This window comes from Ursus arctos, unplaced genomic scaffold, assembly GCF_023065955.2.
Source record: "Ursus arctos isolate Adak ecotype North America unplaced genomic scaffold, UrsArc2.0 scaffold_13, whole genome shotgun sequence".
In the NCBI taxonomy this organism is placed as follows: Eukaryota; Metazoa; Chordata; class Mammalia; order Carnivora; family Ursidae; genus Ursus; species Ursus arctos.
Genome location: NW_026622797.1, coordinates 57499570 through 57522364, shown reverse-complemented (window position 1 = coordinate 57522364; position 22795 = coordinate 57499570). Strand labels below are relative to the sequence as shown.

At 39.4% G+C, this 22795-nt stretch overlaps 1 protein-coding gene across 3 annotated transcripts in view; it reads right to left on the bottom strand.

Moving 5' to 3' along the window:
* SIM1 (SIM bHLH transcription factor 1) overlaps nt 1-22795 on the bottom strand; it is a 70686-nt gene that overhangs the window by 26115 nt on the left and 21776 nt on the right. For all 3 annotated transcript variants that reach the window (XM_026511740.3, XM_057311166.1, XM_057311165.1), the window contains one exon: nt 4326-4494. In XM_026511740.3, the coding sequence (XP_026367525.1) occupies nt 4326-4494 (169 nt within the window). The remainder of the gene's footprint in view (nt 1-4325; nt 4495-22795) is intronic.

Here is a 22795-nt window from a genome sequence, read left to right as displayed (position 1 = left end):
CTAAAAACATGTAACCACAGAAATAATAGACAAGATTTTCTTTTTATTTTTGTGAAAAGGAGCAGAAATATTTAAAATTAAACACAAAAGCCTGATCGTTTAGGAACCAAAAATGCATTTATTATGGATCTATTAACCTATGAAGGAAAACTCAGTACAAGTTTGTCATTAACTACAAAAAATAAGCTTTAAAGTATAATTTCAAGATAAAGCTTTAATGATCAAAATATCTCTATAAGGAGAATTGGTGCAAGCAGCCAAGGATAAAAGGGATGTCATCCATTCTTCCTCTCTAAGGTCTTTTACTTTCATAGAGAACTTTAGCTCAGACCTTCACAGATGCACGCCAGGGCTATTCACGTGAGGAGTCTGCCTTGCTTCCATCACCTTAATGCTCTCATTTCCTGTTCAGAGACCTTTACTGGCTCTCCACAAAACAAACTCTAAATTCCTTGGCCTGGCAGATATTTGGCACCAATCAATGCTTCCCAACATATCATCCCTAGTCCTCGTCCACAGGGAAAAACTCTCCCCCACTTCACCCCAGTTCCAGTCACAATGCAGCTCTCCATTTCTTCATAATCCTGGTCTTCCTCAAGTGTCCTCTCCTTTCCCTGTGCCTGTCGGCCTGAATCCTATTCTCAAAGCCAGGTCAGGCGCAATGCCTTACCCAATCATCCAGGCTACCGTCCCTGCAGCTGCCGTCACTCATAAAGCCCTCTGTGTACACCATCTCTTTCCTATACTCTACTGATTCTAATGTGTAAATTATCATTTCAGCCATACTGTAAAACTTAAGGACATTTCTTATACCACTTCTTTATATTCTAGCACCTTTCACCCAACCCCTACCCTCATTCACCACAGAGGCCAGCAAAGCATCTTGCCAGGACAGGTGCTCAGCTAGCATCTACTGAGTCAAAGACACATAAAGGCAATGATGCATGAAAATTAAAGGTAAGGTATCCCTTCAAAATATAAGGATAATTTGAAACAAATGAGACTTCTGAGTAGCTAATTTTTTTCTTTAACATTTCTAAGGATTTGGAATCTAAGCTAATGCTACCAAATTGCTTTCTTCCAGAAAATACAGTGATGCATTTGCCCTGGATTTCATGCTTTGCCAATGTGCTCCCAGAGGACCTTCTGCTCACCTCATGACAATTCACTACAAATGCTTGTTCCCTCACCTGTCTATAGGAGTGGCTCCCTGAAAGCAAAGGCAGTTGTGTTCCACTGCTGATCTCTACATTTTAGTAGCCCATATAGTAGGAACTCAATGATTGACCTAGCACCATGACTGTCTAAAGTAAGCACAATCAAAGAATAACCTTTACTAGGCACATAGATGTTAAGTAAACTTACTTCAGGACTGTGTGATTTCGAATGAGACATGTAGCCAAAATTCTCAGGACTACATATATGTAAGTACTAACCACAAAAATGAACACACAAACATCAAGACAAATCTTATACAGACTTATGTGTGTGCGTGTGCATGATTTTTCTACATCCCAGAATATTTCCAGAAGAAAGCACAATTTTAGGGAGAGAAATAAGGGAATAGAGGTGTTTTTTTCTACTTTCCACTCTTCTGTATTATTGTTTTTTTCTGGTGCAAAGGCTGTTTTTATCATAGCATGGGAATAGGACCCTGTGCAGAAAGGGCTGCACTGGGGTTGTGAAGAGCCACTGATTATATACTTTGGAGTTGAGGAAGGTAAGGAAAAAGGGAAGTTTCCAAAAGAACTTTCATATTCTAAAGAAGATGCACAGGATCCTGGAGGCCTTGCTATTGTCAAGCTAAGGTTCTTTTTCCCTCTAGCAAAGCATTAACATTAAGATGGGAATTTCCTAGAGAAATGTCTACTCTACCAGCTTCAAGTATTTGTCGATGGTCTGCAGGTTATAAAGAAATTTAATTTTATCTACATTCTTTCTTGTCTTTGTTCTCCACATCATTCCCCTCTGAAAAATTTTGACCCTTAAAACTTTAAGGTTGTTGAGGGTGGAAGGTCTTATCTTTTGTCAAGTTCTTCCTGCTTAATAGGGGCATAGAGATGTCCCTACCAATGGATCAACACTGGTCGGTTGGAGAATATGTAGGAGTTACCAAAGGCAGAGGCAGCCAGGCCAAGGTGGACAATCTTCTGTGTTTTTTTTTAAGCTAGAGAACATGTGGGGCACCTGGGGGGCTCAGTCGGGTAAGCGTCTGCCTTCGGCTCAGGTCATGATCCCAGGGTCCTGGGGTTGAGCCCCTCCTCGGGCTCCCTGCTCATCAGGATCCTGCTTCTCTCTCCCCCTTTGCCCATCCCCTCTGCTCGTGCACATGCTCGCCCTCTCTCCCTCTGTCTCTCTCTCTCTCTCAAATAAATAAAATCTTTTTAAAAATAAAATAAAATAAACTAGGGAACACATATAACTTTCAAATTAATTCCTCCTTTGTGTATGACCACATGAACAAAGAGCAGTCTAATGGCTGTTACAATATTTTTTTAAAAATGAATCATCTAGGGGTGCCTGGGTGGCTCAGTCAGTTAAACGTCCAACTTGTGATTTCAGCTCAGGTCATGTTTCAAGGTCGTGAGATAGAGCCCCACATTGGGCTCCATGCTGGGCGTGGAGCCTGCTAAAGATTCTCTCTCTCCCTCTGCCCTCCTCAACTCATGCGTGTTCTCTCTCTCTCAAATAAATAAGTAAACAAATCTTTTAAAAAATGAGTAGTCTACCACTAGAGCAAACTAATAGAAATTTTAGATGTTAGAGCTGTGCATGAAAGAAAACAGAATTAGTGAGTTTTTGGAAGTCCAATGGGAGATATTTTGTGGCTTAATTTCTGTATAACAACACATAAATTCCTTCTTAACTTAGTATTTCCTAATTTAAATTCTTCTTTTATCTATGTGGTCAACATTCCTGTATATTTAAGGATAAAATTACCCAAAGGCATAATTGATCCTTCCACATAATAAGAAGAGACAGTAAACTTTTTCCTCAAGGTACAATTGTAATAAGAAAAGCTTCTCAGATGTTCAATAAAAAGAAGCAACTCCCCCTCCACAGTGACTTTAACTAAAATGTACTTGTTAAGTAAAGTGCTCAGTCCTCATAACAGAGGGTGGACACCGAAAACTGTCCAGGCATCACATATCAACTCCCTCCCTTTTGTTAAAGAGATCTGGCCTTCTGTGGGGGATTTTAAACTGTGTGACATAAGTCTCTTGGGGGCCATGATCTTCTCATCTTTATACACCAAGCTGCTAAAATAATCTAGCAAATAGTAGCTTCTTAGTAAGCCTTAGTTCAATGAATAACATTTCCTCATATAGTATATATGTTTGTAGAAATCAACAGAGTAATATCACTCTGCTAAGTAAGGAAATAACAGTTTCTGTAACCAGTAGAAGACCATTTTTACTTTAAAAATATATTTAAAACATAAATGATAAAGACCACTATGACAAAATAACTCCAAATCCAGTTTGGCTTTATATAAGGCTAGGAATCATCTCCTGAGTTACTCTAGTGATGAGGAGCCATAAGGAAAAGGATAGAGGTGAGATGGTCACAAGATCCTAGGAGTAGAGAATCCCCAATTCTGTTCTACTTCTTTCAGGCCAGGAGGGAGATGTGCATATATCTTGGCATAGTCTAGTTTCTATGTCTCATTGACTGATCAGGAAAATAATTTTTCCTTCCAAGAATACAGACTCATCTTTGTGCCTTGCAGTAGTTCTGGAATATCCCCTCTGGGTCTCGTCAGCTCACCACCTTGTAAAGATGAGAATAGAACTAGTTGCTTTTCCCACTATTCTTCCCATCTGGTAGATTCTATCTCCCTTCTTCCCCAGATAGTCCTCCTGAGAACAAAGCTTATGGTGAGATGCACCCTTCATCCTTTGCCTCCACCTCTTCATTTCCCTCTACTTCAGTTCCTGTCCAAAGAATCAATTTTACTATGTTAAGCTCTTGTTTTCCGTATTTTGCTATGCTGGCTACAGCTTTTTGGTCAGGAGCAATCTCCTTGGAAAAACAAAGTTATGGCTCCAACTGCAACTGAGACTCTCACGATCTTCGTAGAAAAGCAGTAAACCACAAGATCATTTCAAATTTTTACTAGCATAGTTATTTTAAAAGGAGAAGAGCAGGAAGAAGATAGTTTTAGAAAGCTTTCCAGACACATAGACGTTTTAAATTTATTACAACCAGATAATGAATTCCAAACTGTTTTAATACTTCCTCAACTTAGAGACCAAACCAAGTCTCACTCTCCCTCTCTCTCTCTCACACACACACACACTTTGCAAAAATGGCAATGCACCTACCTGAGGATATGGGGAAGTCCTGGATTTTGACTTTGAGCTGGAGAGCCTGGACTTGGCCCCTTTCCTGTTGTCAGTCATGGTAGGAGTGGAGCTGCTGGTGTAGGAGAAGGCTGGTTTAGAGGCTGAGATCTGATCCAGGGAGAGCTGCAACCCTTTGTATTCCGTGTCCCTGTAGGGTGAGAGGACACAGCCCCTTAATCTGCCACCACAGAAAACGGATACATGTGTTCTCTCACCAGGACTGGCAGTAATCCACAAGCAAAAGTTAGCCATATAACTGGTCACCACAAAAACCTTGATTATTTTAGAAATGCCTAACTAATGTATACAGAGGTAACTGCCCCGTATACCACAGCCAAATTATATGATATGCTCATGAAAAGGTCTTCATTTTAAAATACATTTTTGATCATTTTTAGAAGTAGAAAATAAATCCATAATTCAACTTCTCTGAGCTTTTGTGTCCTCATTGGTGAGGTATAGATTATAAAATCTATTCAAAAGGATTTTCTGTGTAGGGTGAACTCAACAGACAACTGACCATCTGACACTATCTGATTATCGGCAAGAAGAATGTCAGCTGTTCCAAGATCAATCATTGTGGTAAACATTCTTAGTATTTTTATGGCTAGCAAACCAATGAAACTAGGCTTATAAGTAGTTAAAATCCCTTTTAATAGGCTAATTCAGTTACATTAGGGTACATTTTACCACCAGTTCTTTCCATCTTCAATAAATATCTGTTAAGCTCCTAATGTATACCAGGTTTTGTGCTATGTGGAGGTGAAAGAATGAGTAAGGTGCCTAGAGTCCCTGCCCTTCTGCAGATTACAGTCTATTTCCAAGAAGAAACAGTGAACAAATATTAAACATCATAACTGCAGAACGTAATGTGAAGAGAATAAAGAGCATATCTTGGAGAGTTTGTTACAATGGTATGGCTTGCGGTGTTTAGGGACTGAAGATGACAGCTTGGCCCCTGCCCACAGCTATCACCTCAGCCTGCTTCAGGCAGCAGAGAATCTTAACTGACTCCCCAGTTTTTGTAAGAGGATCTCAACCCTTCCCACTGGCAACCAAAATAAAATGTTTCATAGTCTTCTTTATGAGGACTCATGGGAGAATTTCCTTTCAGTTTCCAGAACTAGTTGGGCTGCTCCTGGGTAATTGATTTCTTTTTATCTCACAGATACCGTGAATCATATAACTCATTATGTTTCTCCCATTCACTGGAAGTCAAAAAGCCCTGAGCCCCAAATCTGATTTGTAACCACCTCTAACAAGTGTACAAGTCCTCAGGGCAGGCATTTTGTGCAACAAACTTCACTGGCTTCTTTTTTTTTTTTTTTTCTTATTTTATTTTTCCTTTTCTCTAATGGGTTCACCTTTCTAAAAAAAATTTACATGCATTTTTAATACTCTTTGGATTAAGGTAGGTATATAAAATGTAATAAACTAATAAAGTTAATATGTTAAAGAGATTGGTAGATTTCCAGGGATCGGCAAATATTCATTTCTCTTCTCTTCCTTTTCCCTATTTGTTCTTCTACAGAGAGATCAGGCAAAGGCAAAAGGATAATTCAGGCAAGGAGTCCCTCAAGTGATGAAGGATAGAAATCAGCTAAAACAGGTTCAATAATATCACCGCCACAAACTACAGTTTAGTGGTGTATGTTAGCAAATTTCAATGACTTTATATCAAATAGTCCACCTACTCAGTGCAAGTAAAAAAAATTATCCTATGTAAGCAACAAAAATTTAGAAGGTGGGCATGCAATTTGTCTTCCAGGCTTGGGAAGTTGAATCATATGACTGGTCTGCTTTACTACTCTAATCATCTCCCAAGGAGAACACACAATACAGACTTGTTGCACTCCTTGGTCAGAAATTCAGTGCCCTCCAAAATTTGGTTCCCACCCATTTTTCTGACAGTATCTGAAAATTTTCCTTTGTCAGCCCCTCACTTCACCCAAAATAGTTCTCCCCAAACTAACCTTATAATTTCCTCTCTTTCTCCTCCAACAGATACCTATAGAACTCCTCTAATAAAGAACTACCTTAAATCCTACTTGCCTCTGATGCCCTTCCCAACTGCTAACCCCATTCATTCCTTCAGAACATGTTTACTGAGTGTCTCCATGGAGGCCCTGGGGAGACATCAATGAACAGAAGGACTAAGTTGTTGTGCTCATGAAGAAGACACAAGGGCCAACCTTATTTTTCACGTGATAATGTCTAATCTTTCCTAGGGTTTCTAAGTTCCTAGAGGGCAAGTGTCAAGAGACATTCGGTTATGTTCCAATGGCAACTGCCTAATATTTCACACATTTGGAAGAGGAAGAAGATAAAGATGCAACTCAGAAAGGACTGTTTTCCTCAGTGACTATTAATAACCAGCAGCCCAGCAGTATTTCTCTGTTGGAAAAGACCTTTCTGGGCTGTGAGTCCCTGATCCACCTGCCCTGAGATCACGTGCATGTGACGTTCTGACAGGAGGTAGAGCTCCCATGCTTAGGCATTCCTGTGTCAAACGCGCACTGGGTGTTATATGCAAATAATGAATCATGGAACACTACATCAAAAACTAAGGATGTACTGTATGGTGACTAATACAACATAATAAAAATTATTATTAAACAAAACAAAACAAAAAAACAAATGGGTAAGGGTATATCCATTCAGTCCCTGCCCAACAGGACCTAGACTGATAGCAAAAATCCTGCACCCCTAAAAATATGGCCACATAATTTTCAAAACACACTCTTAATGCAACATTTCAGCACAGAGACTTCATGGCAATAAGTAGAGCGTAAACAAGGATTCATTTCTCTCGTGTACACCATCAGACCCCCAGAGTATGCATCTCAACTACTGAAGAAGTCTTCCCAAAGTTTTTGCATAGTTTCCAATGATAGAAATACTCCAAATAGACTTAAATAAAAATTCAAAACCAATAAATGATTTGAAATTCTACATAGTCACATGAAAATGCTAATAAATATAAGAAGAGTTATACAAATACTTTTGATAAATAAAAATATTAATATTTTGGTGCACATCTAAAAAGACCAGAAAGAATTCACCAAACAGTAAAAGATCATGAGGTCGGGTAGACCATGGTCTGAGCCACTTACTGTGTAACAACCCATCTAGACTGAAATTCCTCTTTATTACTCATAGCGATGGATGTGCTAAGGTTTAGAAAACTGTTATATGAAAAACTCATAGCACAGTGCCTAGAACATAGTAAATGTTCAATAAATACTAAGTATTATTTCTTTACTTCCACACTTTGTGGTGATTTTTGGCACCTGATTTCCCCAAAACAATAGTTCCACTTTGGAAGTGATTGTAATACATTTTATTACAAACACCTCCTTATGCTGTATTTCTTTCCTCTCTACCGCTAACTCATATTAATTTGCTCTGTTTCTTCCTAGTCTCTAAACTTTATTGCAGTGTGGCCAAAATACTTATTAAGGTAAGCTCTTCATTGCTAAGTAAGCAAATGGAGACTTTAGAGCAGCACAGACCTGACACGCTGAGAGGAGCTCAGCCTCCCTATTCCTCTAACAACTCAAAGATGTGTTAAGATGAAAAGCACAATAAAAAAATACCCACTTAAAGACATTTCAAGTACAGTTGATGTACTGCCAAGAGCAGCTCCGAATGACAGATTCACTAAGAACAAAGCATTTGTTTTACTTTTAGAATTCTATTAAATTGGAGCATTTCATTTGTATAGATTAAAGGTCTGGATGCTGATGGGAATCACATTACGAGTTCCATTTCCCTCCTCCAAACTTAGACACTCCCTCCCTTCTCTGCAGTGAGGCACATTCTGGCATCTCTCTCTCTCACACACACACACACATACACACAAACATCCTCAAAGTTAGGTATATGCCTAGAAAAGATGTTCAGTGTTCCCCTGTGGAGCGTGACAAAATAAAATACTTGGGTGTACAGCCCTTGGACTCTGAAATGAGTATAGTGAGGAATTTGACTTAGCTGACTTTAGTTAAGCAGGGACAGGACACAGCCCTACTCCACTTCTAAAGCTTTCCTGAAAAGTGCTACATAGACCACGTTCAGGACTCCACAGGCTCCCTCACTAGGGCAGCTCACACTGGTCTCCCATATACAATCCACATATCAAAACAGGAATGGGGCATATGCCTTTTGGCATATTTTTCAAAATGGCTATCGGTATCAATTTACATTTGTCTGGGGTTTTTTTCTCCTGTGAGTGACTTGTATGAGAGCTGCAGACATCCTCAGGTACCTCGGCTCCGAAAGCAATGTGAAATGGATAATTTGCAATCATAGGACCTGCAGCTTGTCAATCTCACTCGTATTTGCACAGACCAAAGTAATCTTCTTATTCCATTATGGACAGTCAGAAATCATTCAATTTGCAGAGTTAACCATCTGAGTCTACTCTAAACTTTATAATAGTCATGTACATATTTGGAATTACTCAAATTCCGATAGAATAAAAGGGGCCATTTTTGCATCGTTGGCCTCCTCGGCCTTCCCTTCAGCAATATGCCACGACCACTCACGAGGTAAGTGCCAACTTGCCATATGGGAACCTCAGTGCGATGCCCCTGCAAGGCAAACAAGAGGTATCTTCACCACGAAAAGGTACTTTTAGCTTCAGAGAAAGGCATTAAGATAATTTCTATCATTTTAATGGGGAGACTGGTGTCCGTGATGCCAACAGCAGCCCTACTGTATTTACAATCTTCAAGTGAGTTCGAATGATTGTACAGATAAGCAATCAGCAGTATTTTTTCAGTTCATGTTGAGGCAAGATTCTTCGCAAGAACCTTTCCTCTCCAACTCTGCCATATCCTATCCTGCTTCTACTTTGGACAAGTGACTTTTTGCTTCTGTCATGCCAGTTTCGAAGGTGGCCGTTCTGAAGTGTCTGCTGGCTTTACATTATGTGGCAATTCTTAAAAGATGTTGCCAGATTTCCCAATTGAGCTATTAAAAAAAAAAACAAAAAACAGCTGAAGGTGATCAAATTACGGAGGAAAACGTGGAAACAGAGACATACAATTGATTTGGCTCCAAAGGCGCTGACTGCAATAAGTGGAGGATTGCATTAAACTGTGATCGGATTAAGTAGGAACGACTGAGTCTTACACTAAACTTTTTAATTGGATTCTCGAATCACTGTCACACGAAGTGCACGACCTTCTTTATATTCTGGCAGCGTTACCGCCTGGCCACTGGGTAAACTCTGCAGCAGAGAGACCTAGTTTATGTTTCATTTTCAGGCTCCCATGGAGCCCAGCAGAGATAGCTGATAAGGAGGATTCCATACTGTGAGAGGCTCACAAACGAAGGCATCTGCTGGGAAATTAGGCTAAGGCACCCTTAGAAATCTAATAGTCTCATACTAATAAGTGGATTTGTGTTTGCTCCTTGTGGTTTTCTCCATTTGCTTTGGTGATTTCAGTAGTTCCCCAAAAGTCTTTGGTTTTACATAAACACTGCCTCTGCCTAGAAACATCTTTCTCCTCTATTTTGTAGGTTTCATCCAACATGCTATGGAGTGGATGGCACGACAAGGGGGAGGGATGGCTTAGGCACAAAGTTTACCATCACACTGTAATTTCAAGAAGGAAGGACAGGGGGAGGGGGTGTAAACAATAGGCAAACAATAAATAAAAAGGAAGTCAAAAACCGTAATATTTTGGTAAGATGTAACAAAGTCAACCAAACTCACAACAGGGATTACGGAATACCTTTGCACAAACCCATGACACAAGTTGAAATATAGCTAAGTGCAGACCGGCCACAATAGACATCTGAGTTTGTTTCTTTACCCACACGGACCACAGTGATTTCTGCTCCCTTGTCTCAGCTGCTACGCTGGCCACTGCCTCGAACGCTCATGTAGCATGTCTAGGTCCCGTCGCACAGTGTGGTGAACGGTGTATCTGGCAACAATCTCTTAAATTCCTTCCCTTATGATAGTCTCCTTTCACCATCTAGCACCGTACCCTACAGAGAGCAGACGCTCACTTGCAAGTGATTTACAAAATAATTCTCAATGCAATAAACTTTTATTCATCTCAAATCCAAATGACCAAACATTTTAAAAACTGACAAACCTTTCTATATAAGCAAGAAAAAAATACCTACTAAGTAAGCAAGTTTATGTGAGGGATTTTTAAATTCCAAGACTATAATTAATAATGATCATTCTGATATTCTGTGAGATCCTAAATTACAGAAACAAATCATGTTATTGTTTTAGCATTATGCATATTAAGAAAATGCACTTATTTTTTCCCAAGTTACATTTCAGGCATGGCATATGTGATACTTCAATAAACTAGAATACTAAATTAATTTTATCCTCAACCATTTATTCTGAACTAATACAACTGTATTGAAGGAGTGAGGAGGAATAGTACTTTAAACCCCCAGAGAAATAACTTCCACAAGTTGATAATACAATATCTCTGAAATAGAAAAATATGAAAAGGATGTAAACTGTACAAATTGCAAAGGAACAATTTTTTTTAAGTTTAGCCCACTTGTAATAACCTATATGAATTAAGGCAGCCGTCAGATTTTTTTGCCATTTTTGTCTTTCAAATCAACAAAGATTTTATTTTAATGACAATAAATCTCAATGAAGACAAGGTGAAATAAATGGACATTCTTATATATAATAAATGGACTACTGTTAAAAGAGTAAACTATCAGTGTTCATCAAGAGTCTTAAGAATACTCATTCCTTAAATCCAGTAATTCCACTTCTAGTAATATATCTTATAAAAATAGTCAGAGATAAGTATCAAAAGTCTATATACAAAGGTACTTAGCAAATTTCTTATATTTAATTGTAAATAAATAAATGAAAACCTACAATAGAACCATTACTTAATTATGGTATACCCATGTGATAAAGTATTATGCCGTTATTATTTTTTTTTACTCTAATGATGTGAAGAATACTGTTGATAAGGTGAAAAATTATATCTTTTTAAATTAACATGTACCATATATGCATGTATTTGCACATACATGTAGTGGGAAGTAAAAAATTAAAATGTTAACAGTGACTATCTGGAAAATAGATTAAAGATGTTCTTTATCTTCTCTTTATATCTCTCTATATTATCTTAATTCTTTCTATAATAAACACATATGACTCATAATCAGAAAAATAGTTCATGAAAAAGAAACTCTAATTGAGGCAAACTTCGGGTACTCCCACTTGATATTGAAATGGTTCCCCAATTTCTCCTCTTTGTATTTCCAGGATTTCTTCTTTGTGAATAATATTAAATTATGGAAGAGACAACAGCACTAAACTTCTTTTCCCATAGGTTCAACTTCTCATGAACACCATTTATAATTTTAAAATGTCCAAATGTCCATATGCTCTCTCGGTGCCTATACATTTCACTTACTTTCTGATCTATTCTCCACCCTTCCTACCTCACAGAATTATCTGTCTCTGAAGACCTTCATGTGAACTCCATGACTCTATGTCTCCTTCTTTGGAGAATATAACTTAAATTATTACTTATAATGGAAAAAAAAGAAAGTCTTGCCATGTGGCTTCTCACAGCAGTTCAGCTTCCTGTGAGTTGTAGACGGCATATTCATCATTGTTTAAGTAGAGTAAGCCCTACTTTGGGTGCCACATTTTTTGTTCTGAAAAACTTAATTTTTTATGCTCAGAAATTGATTCTATATCTATAGCTAGTAAAGTTTAGGTGTATTTGTAAATCCTACAGATCTAAGTTCCAGATTCTATTGATCTTATTGCTTTTTTGTTTCTTATTTTCTCAAAGTTGGGCCAGGGATGGGGGGCGGTTAGGGAGCTATTGGTCTTTAAAAGTTAGATCCAAGCAAATTAAATGAAAAATGTGCTGTTTCTTTGACCAAAGGCATAAATTTAAAAATGTCAATCTCCTTTTCTACAATCAAGACCGCTAATTCAGGCCTCTTCTAGGAGGAAAAAAAAAGGCCAAATATAAAGAAAGAAAAAATGATACTAATATCAACCGAGTTTTTCTTACTTCTAAAAATGTTCACAAACAGAAAATAAAATGCCAGAAAATTTCCGGCCCCCCCTTTCCATGTCTTTCCATTCTTTCTCACCTCCCCACCCTCTGTGTCCATCCCTCACACCTTCACTGTCATTTTATTAAGCTGACGTTTTTCAAATGTATGTTCCCTTCAGAAGTTTGCCAATACCTAAGATAGAAAAGTAATGGGGGAACCCATCACCTAACACCTTATATTTGGTTAAGGTTCTATTCTCCACAGGAATAGCTTTCTCACCCAGTTCTGATCCTTACAAAGCTTCTTCCTAAACCCTAAAACTAACCCCCTGGCAGGGAGGGTGAAAAGAGCATAGCACCTATCTTCAACTTCACACAAACTCCTGAAACAGAAAAATTACTTGTAATCATAAAGAAATAATCTTCCCTCAACGTTGGGAAATTTGCATTCTATACTCAAGACCAGAGGGTCCCCAACTCCCCACAGTTTGGGGAGAGACCCCACAAGGCTAAACCTCATGGCACCTTTGAAAGCTCTACCCTTTTCTACACATCACAAAGGCACTGGCATTTCTGCAGATAATAGAAAAGGCTTTGAACTCCCCAGGAAAAGACACAGCAAAAATGATGGCATGATGCAATGTTTTCAAATGCACAAATCTTCATTCGTTTAACTTAAATATTTTAAAATATGTCCTATAGCATTTATTCTTGATTAAACCTCTTCTAGATAGTTAATCATTAACGGTTTCTTTACAGTTGCTGTGCAAACAGTTCATTCATACCTATGACATATCAAATCTCACAGATGTGTTCTTTAATTGGATTCATTTATTTCTAATCTCTCTAAGCCCTTACTACTGTAATGCTTGACTAAATATACATTAAACTCTATTATTTAAAAGGCTAAAATAAATTTGAGGGGTATTTTATGAATAAAAATTCACAATTCAACAAATGTTCTGCCATTATTATTATTATTATTATATGCCTTGCTGTTGAGGCATTACTTACAATTGCCTGATACATAGATTGTGTTTAAACAACTTTAAGCAGGGATGCCTGAGTGGCTCAGTTGGTTGAGCAGCCTACTCTTGACTTCAGCTCAGGTCATGATTTCAGGGTCCAAATCCAGCCCCAGGAGGAGCCCTGTGAGGGGCTCCATGCCTAGCAGGCAGTCTGCCTGAGGATTCTGTCTCCCTCCCTCTGCCTCTCCCCCTTCTTGTGCAGTCTGTCTCTCTCTTTCTCTCTCTAAAATAAATATAACAATCTTAAAAAAATAAACAACTTTAAACAAAATAAGTATTCAAACAAAAAAAGTTCTGAATTATCTCTAGAGATTTTGGATCGCCCACAAAATGCCCAAATTTTCATCGCCTTCATATCTGGAGTCAGAGAGCTTATATAATACTACACAGACTATGTAATTATCAGTAGAGTTCATTATCCGAGATACAACAGGCAGCTGCCTGCATTTATGACTTGCAGGACTTGAAAAGTTTCCTTGGCCCCCACAAAGATGTCTCAGGAATGGTCTACTGGTTTATGCTTAAAATCTACTGTTAGATATTTATTTCTTTGGCTTTAGACAGATGGCTCAGAAAAGGTTAACAGAGTAAGTCTCATGAACTCTATTGATAATTACATAGTCTGTGTAGTATTATATAAGCTCTGTCATTTTTCATTGGTTCAGTTTATCAGCTACTTTCTTTAGAGCAGTGGTTCTCACACTTCATGCATCAGAAGCCCTTGAAGCGTTTATTAAAACACAGCCTGCTGAGCCCCACCCCTTAGAGCTTCTTCTTTGTAGGTTTAGGGTGGAGCTCACAATATGCATTTTTAACAAGCTCCTGGGAGGTGATGATGCTGCCAGTCAGGGACCACACTTTGAAAACTGGACCAGTTGTTATCTGGGATAAAAAAAAAAACTAAAGAAATCAGATGAAAGGGTACCACAGAGAAGATGGAAAACCACTGTAAAGGGAGGGGACATTCCAAAGACAAACTTCACACTTTCCCCAGGGCCCAGCCTCACTGCATAGCTCACCAGATTATTCCCATACTGATCTCTGTTCGCTTCCTTTCAGCCTCCTCTGGGGACACTGCCTGCTCCTGCAGATCCCACAGCCCTGGAGAGCTACAGGGCTCCGTCTTCAGGCTGCATCTCAATTACCCTTCACTCTCCAGGGATCTCATGCACTCGGCTGGCTTTAATTTCTAAACATTGATGACCCCTCATCTCCAGCCCAGACCTCCCCATTCCATGACACCCACATCCAACTGCCTGCCTGACATTATCACTCAAATGAATGATGGCATTTCAAACTAAATATGCCCACACACAGCCTGTGAGTGTTGCCCCTACCTTCAAATCTGCCCTTCCCACCATTCACCCAAGCTGCTCAGGCTAAAACTTAGATGCTGACCTTGATTCCCCATTTTTTCACAATTTCTGTCTAGTCCATCTGCAAACCCCATCTGTCTGCGTTCAACACATCCTGCATCAGACCCTCCATCACTACCTCACTCTTGCAACCCATCATCGTCCCTCACCTAGGCAATTGCGGTCATCTCATAACTCCCCGCCTCTACCCTCCACCTTTCCCAAAGCCTATTTTCCACACCAGCCAGATGACCTCTTCATACCTTAAATTAGTTCATGCCATGCGTCTGCTCAAAACTCCAGTGACTTCCCAATGCTTTCAAGACCCAACGTGGTCTGACCCTGCCTATTCTAGCATCAACTTCTTATGCCCCTTCCCTCCCCTTCCTTTCTCTGTTCCAGCTACAGTGACCTTCTCATTCATGGACTCACCTGGTTGGTTTCTACCCCAGGCTTTTGCATTTGCTTCCCACTGCTGGGAAGCTCTTGCAGGTCTCAGCTTGGCTGCCTCCCTCCCTTCATTCAGGAGTCTTCAGAGAGGCCTTCCCTGACCACTCCCATCTCTTTTCCTGCTTAATTTTTTTCTTTCATTTTCTGACATTGTAGGACATATTTATTTGTTTATAAGTACTATCTGTTTCTACCCACTAAAATTTACCCACCATGAGGGTAGGGATGTTGTCTCTCTTGGTCACACCACAACCCTCCCTCCTACAGACCCTGGCACCCATAAGGCGCTGGGGAAAGACTTCTGAGTGAATGCAAGAACCATCCCATCTGCTGAAGGAAGGACTACACTCTACAACACTTCTTACCATCCTCTTAATTATAGCAACAAAAATTAAGCTAATTCTAATGATAGAGATTTGTTTATAATGAAGGTCCTGTTGAGTCAACTGGGAAGAGACACAAATAGAAGAGAGATGATAATGTAGTGTATCTAAATATTTTCCCCTGATTTTCAATTAGCCCTCACAATAAAATGTTACCCTGCATTTTGTTATTTCTTTAACTGCTCTAATTGGAGGAATGAAATTGACACTCACTCTGCCCTCTGCTTTGTGGGCTTCATTCTTCCAGCATTCCTGAGCTGCAACCCTGCAGGGTTCCATTACCCAAATCCAGCACAGCAAACGCTTCACTTTGCCAGGACTATAGTAAGATTTCAACAGCTGATAGAAATGCTATGACTTTCAACAGTCTTAGTCTCTGAACGGTTTATAAAAATTAAAACGAAAAACCTTGTGTTGCATTTGGTTCGTTGCAAAAAAAAAAAAAAAAAAAAAAAAGAGCTGCTCTTTTCCTGTCGTATATTTGGACACCAATATCAATTAATGGGAGTGTTGAAAGAAGTAAATCTCATGGGTTCTTACCTTCAGCCACCAGAACACATTATAGCCATCACAAGTGCAGAGAGTAAAATGAATGTCTGGGGAGCAGGAGAAAGCTACAAACCCCTAAAAATGCTCAGAACCGGGGATTCTATTTTTGTAATAGTTTTCAGTAGGAGGAGGCAAGAGACAGCACACTCTCAGGTTGCATTACCAGAGAATGTTGCTATTCTCAGAGAGATGTAAAAAGTGGCAAGGGACTTGGGTTTAAAAGTACAAACATAGAGAGAATCCCACCTTAATGGGTACCATTATGACATCCAGTTCAATATAATGAGGCTATTTCCACGATCTGGCCAGCAGCCCATATTAGCACGGCTTTACTGATGTGGATATAACAAATTCTGTTTGAACAAGAAATCCCCAGGAAAAAGAGAGAGAGAGAGAGAGATCCTTTCACAGGCTCTATCCATTTAACGATCAATCAAAGGGGAAAATATCCTTCCAGTAAAGACAGCAATGCCCATTTGAATCCTGATAAAATATTAGATGTTCCAAATAAAATAGTGTTCTATGGGTATGGATTGCTGCTCTGTAAAAATGTCATAACTGCTGATGCCTAAATTGGTGACGGGGAGATGGGGTTGGGCCCAGGGCTTAAGCATATTGCGTGGCAGCTGACTGGGTTCTGAGCACACCAAAACTTCTGTGAAGCTATTAGGTCACTTTGTGGACACCCCGTATTGAACTCTTTGGGTAAACTATCCAGACTTTTGCAAAATCTCTTTGAAATGCCATATTACTTCCCAAATATTAGGCGGAATCATATGAAATTGCCAATACTGGACGGCCTCAATGTACAGAAATGGCAATTACATATGGTTCACCCTAGTACAATGTTACCGACTTAAGGACAGCATGCCAAAGAGGAAATCAGGTGGGCCCTGGAGTCCTGTCTCTGGGTCCACTCATTAGCTATGTTGTGTTGGCTAAGTTACTTGGCTTCTCTGAGCCTCTAGCACAAAGTAGCCTCTCAAATGTAAGTCCTTCTTACTCCCCAACCTTTCTAAGTATGGGAACAAACAGAGCACCTTCCCATCCCTCCCTCACTTGCAGCTGACAATCCCACAGTCTTTCCAGGGCAGGGCAGCAATGCCTGGGAACTACCCCTTAAAAAAGAAAAGTTAAAAATATTACAAAGACCTAAAATAATTAGAAACTTTTTTAATGTAATAAATCTGCAAAGGCTATTTTGACTCTAATGTGATTCTTCAGTTTAAAACTCACTAAGATTCCTAATCCTGTTAGAAGTCAACCCCACGAAATACTGAAAAACTCCATTCAAAGGAGAACAAAAAGCAGCTCAATTTCATTCCAACAAGATAAAAATCAACTTGGCACACACAACTGCTCTCTCTGGCTGACATAACGAGATACATAGGACCCGCCTTGGGCAACAGCGCTTTTTATCAGAGTTAAGATGGACTCCTTACCCTGCAGCCAGTTACTCTGCTGCCAATCATGATCTCTCTCTCTCTCTCTCTCTCTCACACACACACACACATACACATACGGCCCTCCCCAGGGGCTCAGTCCCTCTCACTGCCTCCACTCCCTCCTCACCATCTAACCAAGGGGAGTCTGACCACACCTGCAAGCTTATTCCCCAGGGGTGACCTTAACAGTGCCAAAGCACTTTGGGCTTTCTTCTACTCCTGGATGGAAGTGCTTCCCTCCACGAAGGAATCTGTCATCATCAAGCCTATAGGGAAATCAAGCTGGGATAGAGCTTGTAGTTGTGCTTATTTCTTTTTCCAGCAGGTACTGTCTCATTCATTTCGATATCCCCAGAACTTGGCACAGTGCCAGACACATAACAGGTGCTCAAGAAAACATTTATGAATGCTTAAATGCCTACCAGTCCTAATCATCTCAAGTAGGATCTAACAATCCATTCCAGATGGATCAGCATGATTGGTGATTTCTCATTCTTGGGCAACACTCTGCCTTCCTAAGACCATGCTTTCCCTCCTTCAGCCCAAAGACTCACAGACACTTATTTTGTGTTTACTGGCAAGCCAAAAATTATTTTTTTTAATTTCACTGAAGTAACCACACTAATAATTCACATTTACTCAATGTTACTTTGTGTCAGGCACAGGGCCAAGAACCACACACATTATCTCATTTAATATTCACAATGACTCTATGAAATAGATATTATTATTATTACCCACATTTTACAGATTAAAAAAATAGCAAGACAACAAAGTTAAGCAATTTGCTCGCAGTCACAGAAATAGCCAATAGCAGCACTGGAGTTTGAATAGGCAATAGATACATAACCCAAGTTCTTAATTAGCTACGTTGCATGATAAAGTAGTGATATCTCATTTCATAATACGTTTTGCAAGTACCTTGTAATGCATCCCTATGGTTATCAGGGTTGAAGCATCTAACTAAAAAGCCTGGGGGTTAGACGGCATCATATTCTAATAGCATTATGATTATGATGTCAAACATGGCACCAAAGAATCAGGTTCTTTGCACCTCCCTCTCCTCCAACCTGCTGATGTTCATTGTCCTAATGTATACCTCACATTTGCTTTCTACAAATAATTTTAAAAATACAATGATTATACATGTGGCAATACTGTGCATTCATTTCAATAAGAGTCTACATTCCATTCAGAATACTGACATCCCTTAAAACTTTAAAAACTGTGTTCTTTGCCTAGATGTTAATATATATATTATATACATATGACATTTATATATGCTAGATGCATATATATAAATGTATATATTACTAAGGCTGGGTGAACATGTTCAAGATATATGACAGTACTAATCTGAGAAAGGTAAGAGGCTTAGAGAAAATAGTTTCCAATCCTGATGAAACATGTTCAGTTCCAACAAAAAAGTTCACGGTAAAAAGGTAAGAGAAGGAAAGAAAACGTAAGTCAGATAAGAGCAGTGAGGCAAGTACTGAATCTAATTTGAAGAGTAATACTAATTGTGCTGTAATGTTCATGGAAAAAGAACAAGACAGATGTGCGTATGTCACCATTCCATCTCAAAAGACCCTACCTCTGCTTCGACCCCTACATTCTACTCCCTTCCTAATAGCTCCACCATTCAAGCTTCTCTGAATTCTGTGCTCTCAACAAATAGCCCAGGTGGACCATATTATTTCAAACTGTGCTAATCTGAGTTCTTAAATATTTAAATGGAACTCTTCTACTTTTCCAACTAAATTGTAAACTACTCAAGAAATGCCAAGACTGCTTCATGTATTCATACAATAAATCACTGCATTCTGCCATACTCTCTGAAACGCTTGATTTAGCCATACCCAGTCCACACAGAGTAAAGGGAAATACACAAAAGGTTCCACCGGACACCATAAAAAATGCCAGTACTACATGTTTTATTCACTTTAAATTTTAATTACTGACATTGGAAAGTTGAGAAAACATCGGTTCGAACTAAATTAACTTTAGAAATTTGATAAAAGCTTGGTTTCCTAGGACCTTCTTTTGCCCTGTAAAGCACCATGTAACGCACCTTTCACTTTGCCTGGGACAAATAAGGTACTCAATAAAGTTTGGCTTCCTTCCCTCCAAGCACAAAGCTCAGCTCCCTGTAGAGTACACAATGACAGCAATGAAAAACAGGGTGAGCTTAACCAAACTGTAGAAACCACCACCCACAAAGAGCGCAATACTTGGAGCTGTGTGTGTTGAGGAACTTGGGGGCGGGGGGAGAAGATAAACACTTAAATTTGTGAATTTGAAGAGTTAGCAATTCAAGTTAAAAAGGAACTACACCTCTCTTTTCAAACTATTTCAGCTGACATCACATAATTGGCAAGAGCTGATAACAGTTATTTTGAGCACGTGCTTTCTGCCAGGTTCTGTGCTATATATATACATTATCTCATTTAATCCTCTTCAATTCTTAAAAGGTGGGTAAAAATATCCCCATTGCGCAGATGGGGAAACAGAGGCTCAAAGAAGTAGAGCTGAGCTCAAAGTCTCATAGCTATAATGCAGTAAAGCATATTCAAACCCAGATCCATCTGACACCAAAGCCCATGCCTCTCCCTTGCAGGTTGCTTCAAATGATACTGTGGGTTTTTATAAAAACAAAATCACAATCCAACTGCAATATAACTTCCCAGAGTAAAAGTCACAGATGGTAAACAGATGGCCCAGACTCAGACCCTAAACGTTGTCAATGCCCTATAACAGTAAGTCCTCTTCTCATCCCCTTTAGCCCTGCCATCACCATGGACCACCTTTCTCACCCCTGCCAGATCCCTAGACCTCAGAATGCCTGAGGCAGGGGAGAGGAAGTGGCGAAGTTACCCCTTCAGACAAGACAGAATGAAATTCCTCTACCAATAAGCACTCAGGCATTTCCAGGTTTCATCCAAACTCCAACCAATCCTTTTTGCAGGACTACAGAGGCATAGACATCAGCACTTCAACCCAGATGAATTTTCTATCACTACCTGCTCACCTGGAAAGATGCCACAAGCCAATGAGAACAGACGACAGACAGGAAAGCATTGGATAGGTGAAAAGAATTAGCAGCCTTTCACTAAATCATCAAGATATGCATAATCCACCCCCCCCACACACACATACACACACCCTGAATCAAACATAACTGTTCACAACACAAATATCGAAGTCAGATAGATGAAGTCAGAAGATGAAAACGTACTTTTCTGGAGTTCAAGTAAAGCTTCATTTGAATTTGTCCATTCACAATAACATGTGTATCCCTGCCTTCAGGAAGGTAATGATCACGTTTTTCCACAATAAGACGCAAAGACCAGAACTCTTTCTGTCCCAACAGCCAGAGAAGAGTGGTCGGGCTGGTCATTTAGCACATACCAAGCGGCCTCCACATAGGAACCTTCTAAAGAAGAGGTCCTGTGACTCAGTGCCCTCCCGGGCAGAGCAACAACAAAGAAAGGATGGGGGCCAGAGAGGCCTGAGGAGAAGGAAGTAGCCCAGTGGGTAGCAGCATTGCCAAGGGCCAAGGATGACTCACCTACCCAGAGTATGTTGGGAGGCTCTCCATCCCTAGGCCCCTCCACCAACAGAATCCCCAGAGAGCAAACTTTCCTGCCATTCTCCCTCAAAAGCAGAACACCATCTAGGAGGGGCGCCTGGGTGGTGCAATTGTTAAGCGTCTGCCTTCGGCTCAGGGCGTGATCCCGGCTTTCCGGGGCTTTCCGGGATCGAGTCCCACATCGGGCTCCTCTGCTGGGAGCCTGCTTCTTCCTCTCCCACTCCCCCTGCTTGTGTTTCCTCTCTCGCTGGCTGTCTCTATCTCTGTCAAATAAATAAATAAAATCTTAAAAAAAAAAAAAAAAAAAGAACACCATCTAGGAAACACCCCACTGCCATGGGAGGTAATTTGTGACCCGTCTGATGAAAAGGGTGATTTAGCTTGCCAATCCACTGACATTTGTTTTAAGACGTTTAACAAAAACATAAAATATTAAATCTGGTTGCAGAAATGAAATAATTAGGACTAGCAATAATGTATCTATGTAAACTAAAGGCAAGCAACTTGGAAAGAAACTGAAATGTTTGCAGGCCACATTTTTTCTTACAGAATAAAACGTCCTTAGTGAGACTTATGGGGGGAAAATATATTCTTAACTGAATGTTATTGAGAAGATAGCATTGCTAAATTTAAATTGTCGATATCTGTACATATTCGTGAAGCAGCAACAAAGAAACAGCTTTTTAATTTTCCATCATGAGATCAGATGAAAGCCTACCCAGAAGTTGGTGGGCTGAACACTACAGGCCTCAGCCATTTAAATCCATCCCTCTCTCCCAGACATTTTCTCCCCTGCAACCACCCCTGACTACCACCTCCATACAGAGGAACTTCGCATACAGTAGGAGTCAACACCCCAGGCTTTAATCCTGGCTTCCCCACTTACTCATCCTATCTGATGTCAGTTTCCTCACCTAGAAAATCCCTGCCCTACCCTCCTACAGAGCTGTCAAAGGAGCAAACTATGTAATGAATGTGACAGCACTTTGAAAGAAATACTCAGCTTTTGTAATGATGCTGTATTCAACATTTGTAATAATAATACAAAATTTGAACATAAATGATGAATTTGAAACTAAATACAGATCATTTTGATAAAAAATTACAATAAGTGAAAAGGATATGAAGAATAACATCATTTAAGTGAGTACTGGTAGTATGAACTATAAAACAGACTAAATCCCCCAGCTCTTCTTTCAATAGAGTGTTTTAGTAGTTACAAAATCACTATTAATTACTATTAATACTTTTAGTTATGAATTACCATTCATACAAATGTGTCTTCAATTCGTTTCTATAATCATTCAGATACTTCAAAGATCATTTGAAAAGGACAACTGGGGCTTTGATGTTCAATATTATTATAATAAAGATTAAACACAATTAAGGATCAAATCTAATTTATGGGTATACATTAGTGCATGATTATTATTTTTAATGATCAAAAAATTAAATCCATTCAACAAGTGCTCCACAGGTCCAAGGCATGAGAGTAAATTATTTTATATTTTGCTATGGTTTGCTAAGTCAAGAGGCACTTCATTTGACATTATTTATAATATAAAAGAATGGTTTTGCTAGCCAGAAAAATAAAATCTATTTCTATAACTATATATATTATTGGTCAAGTTT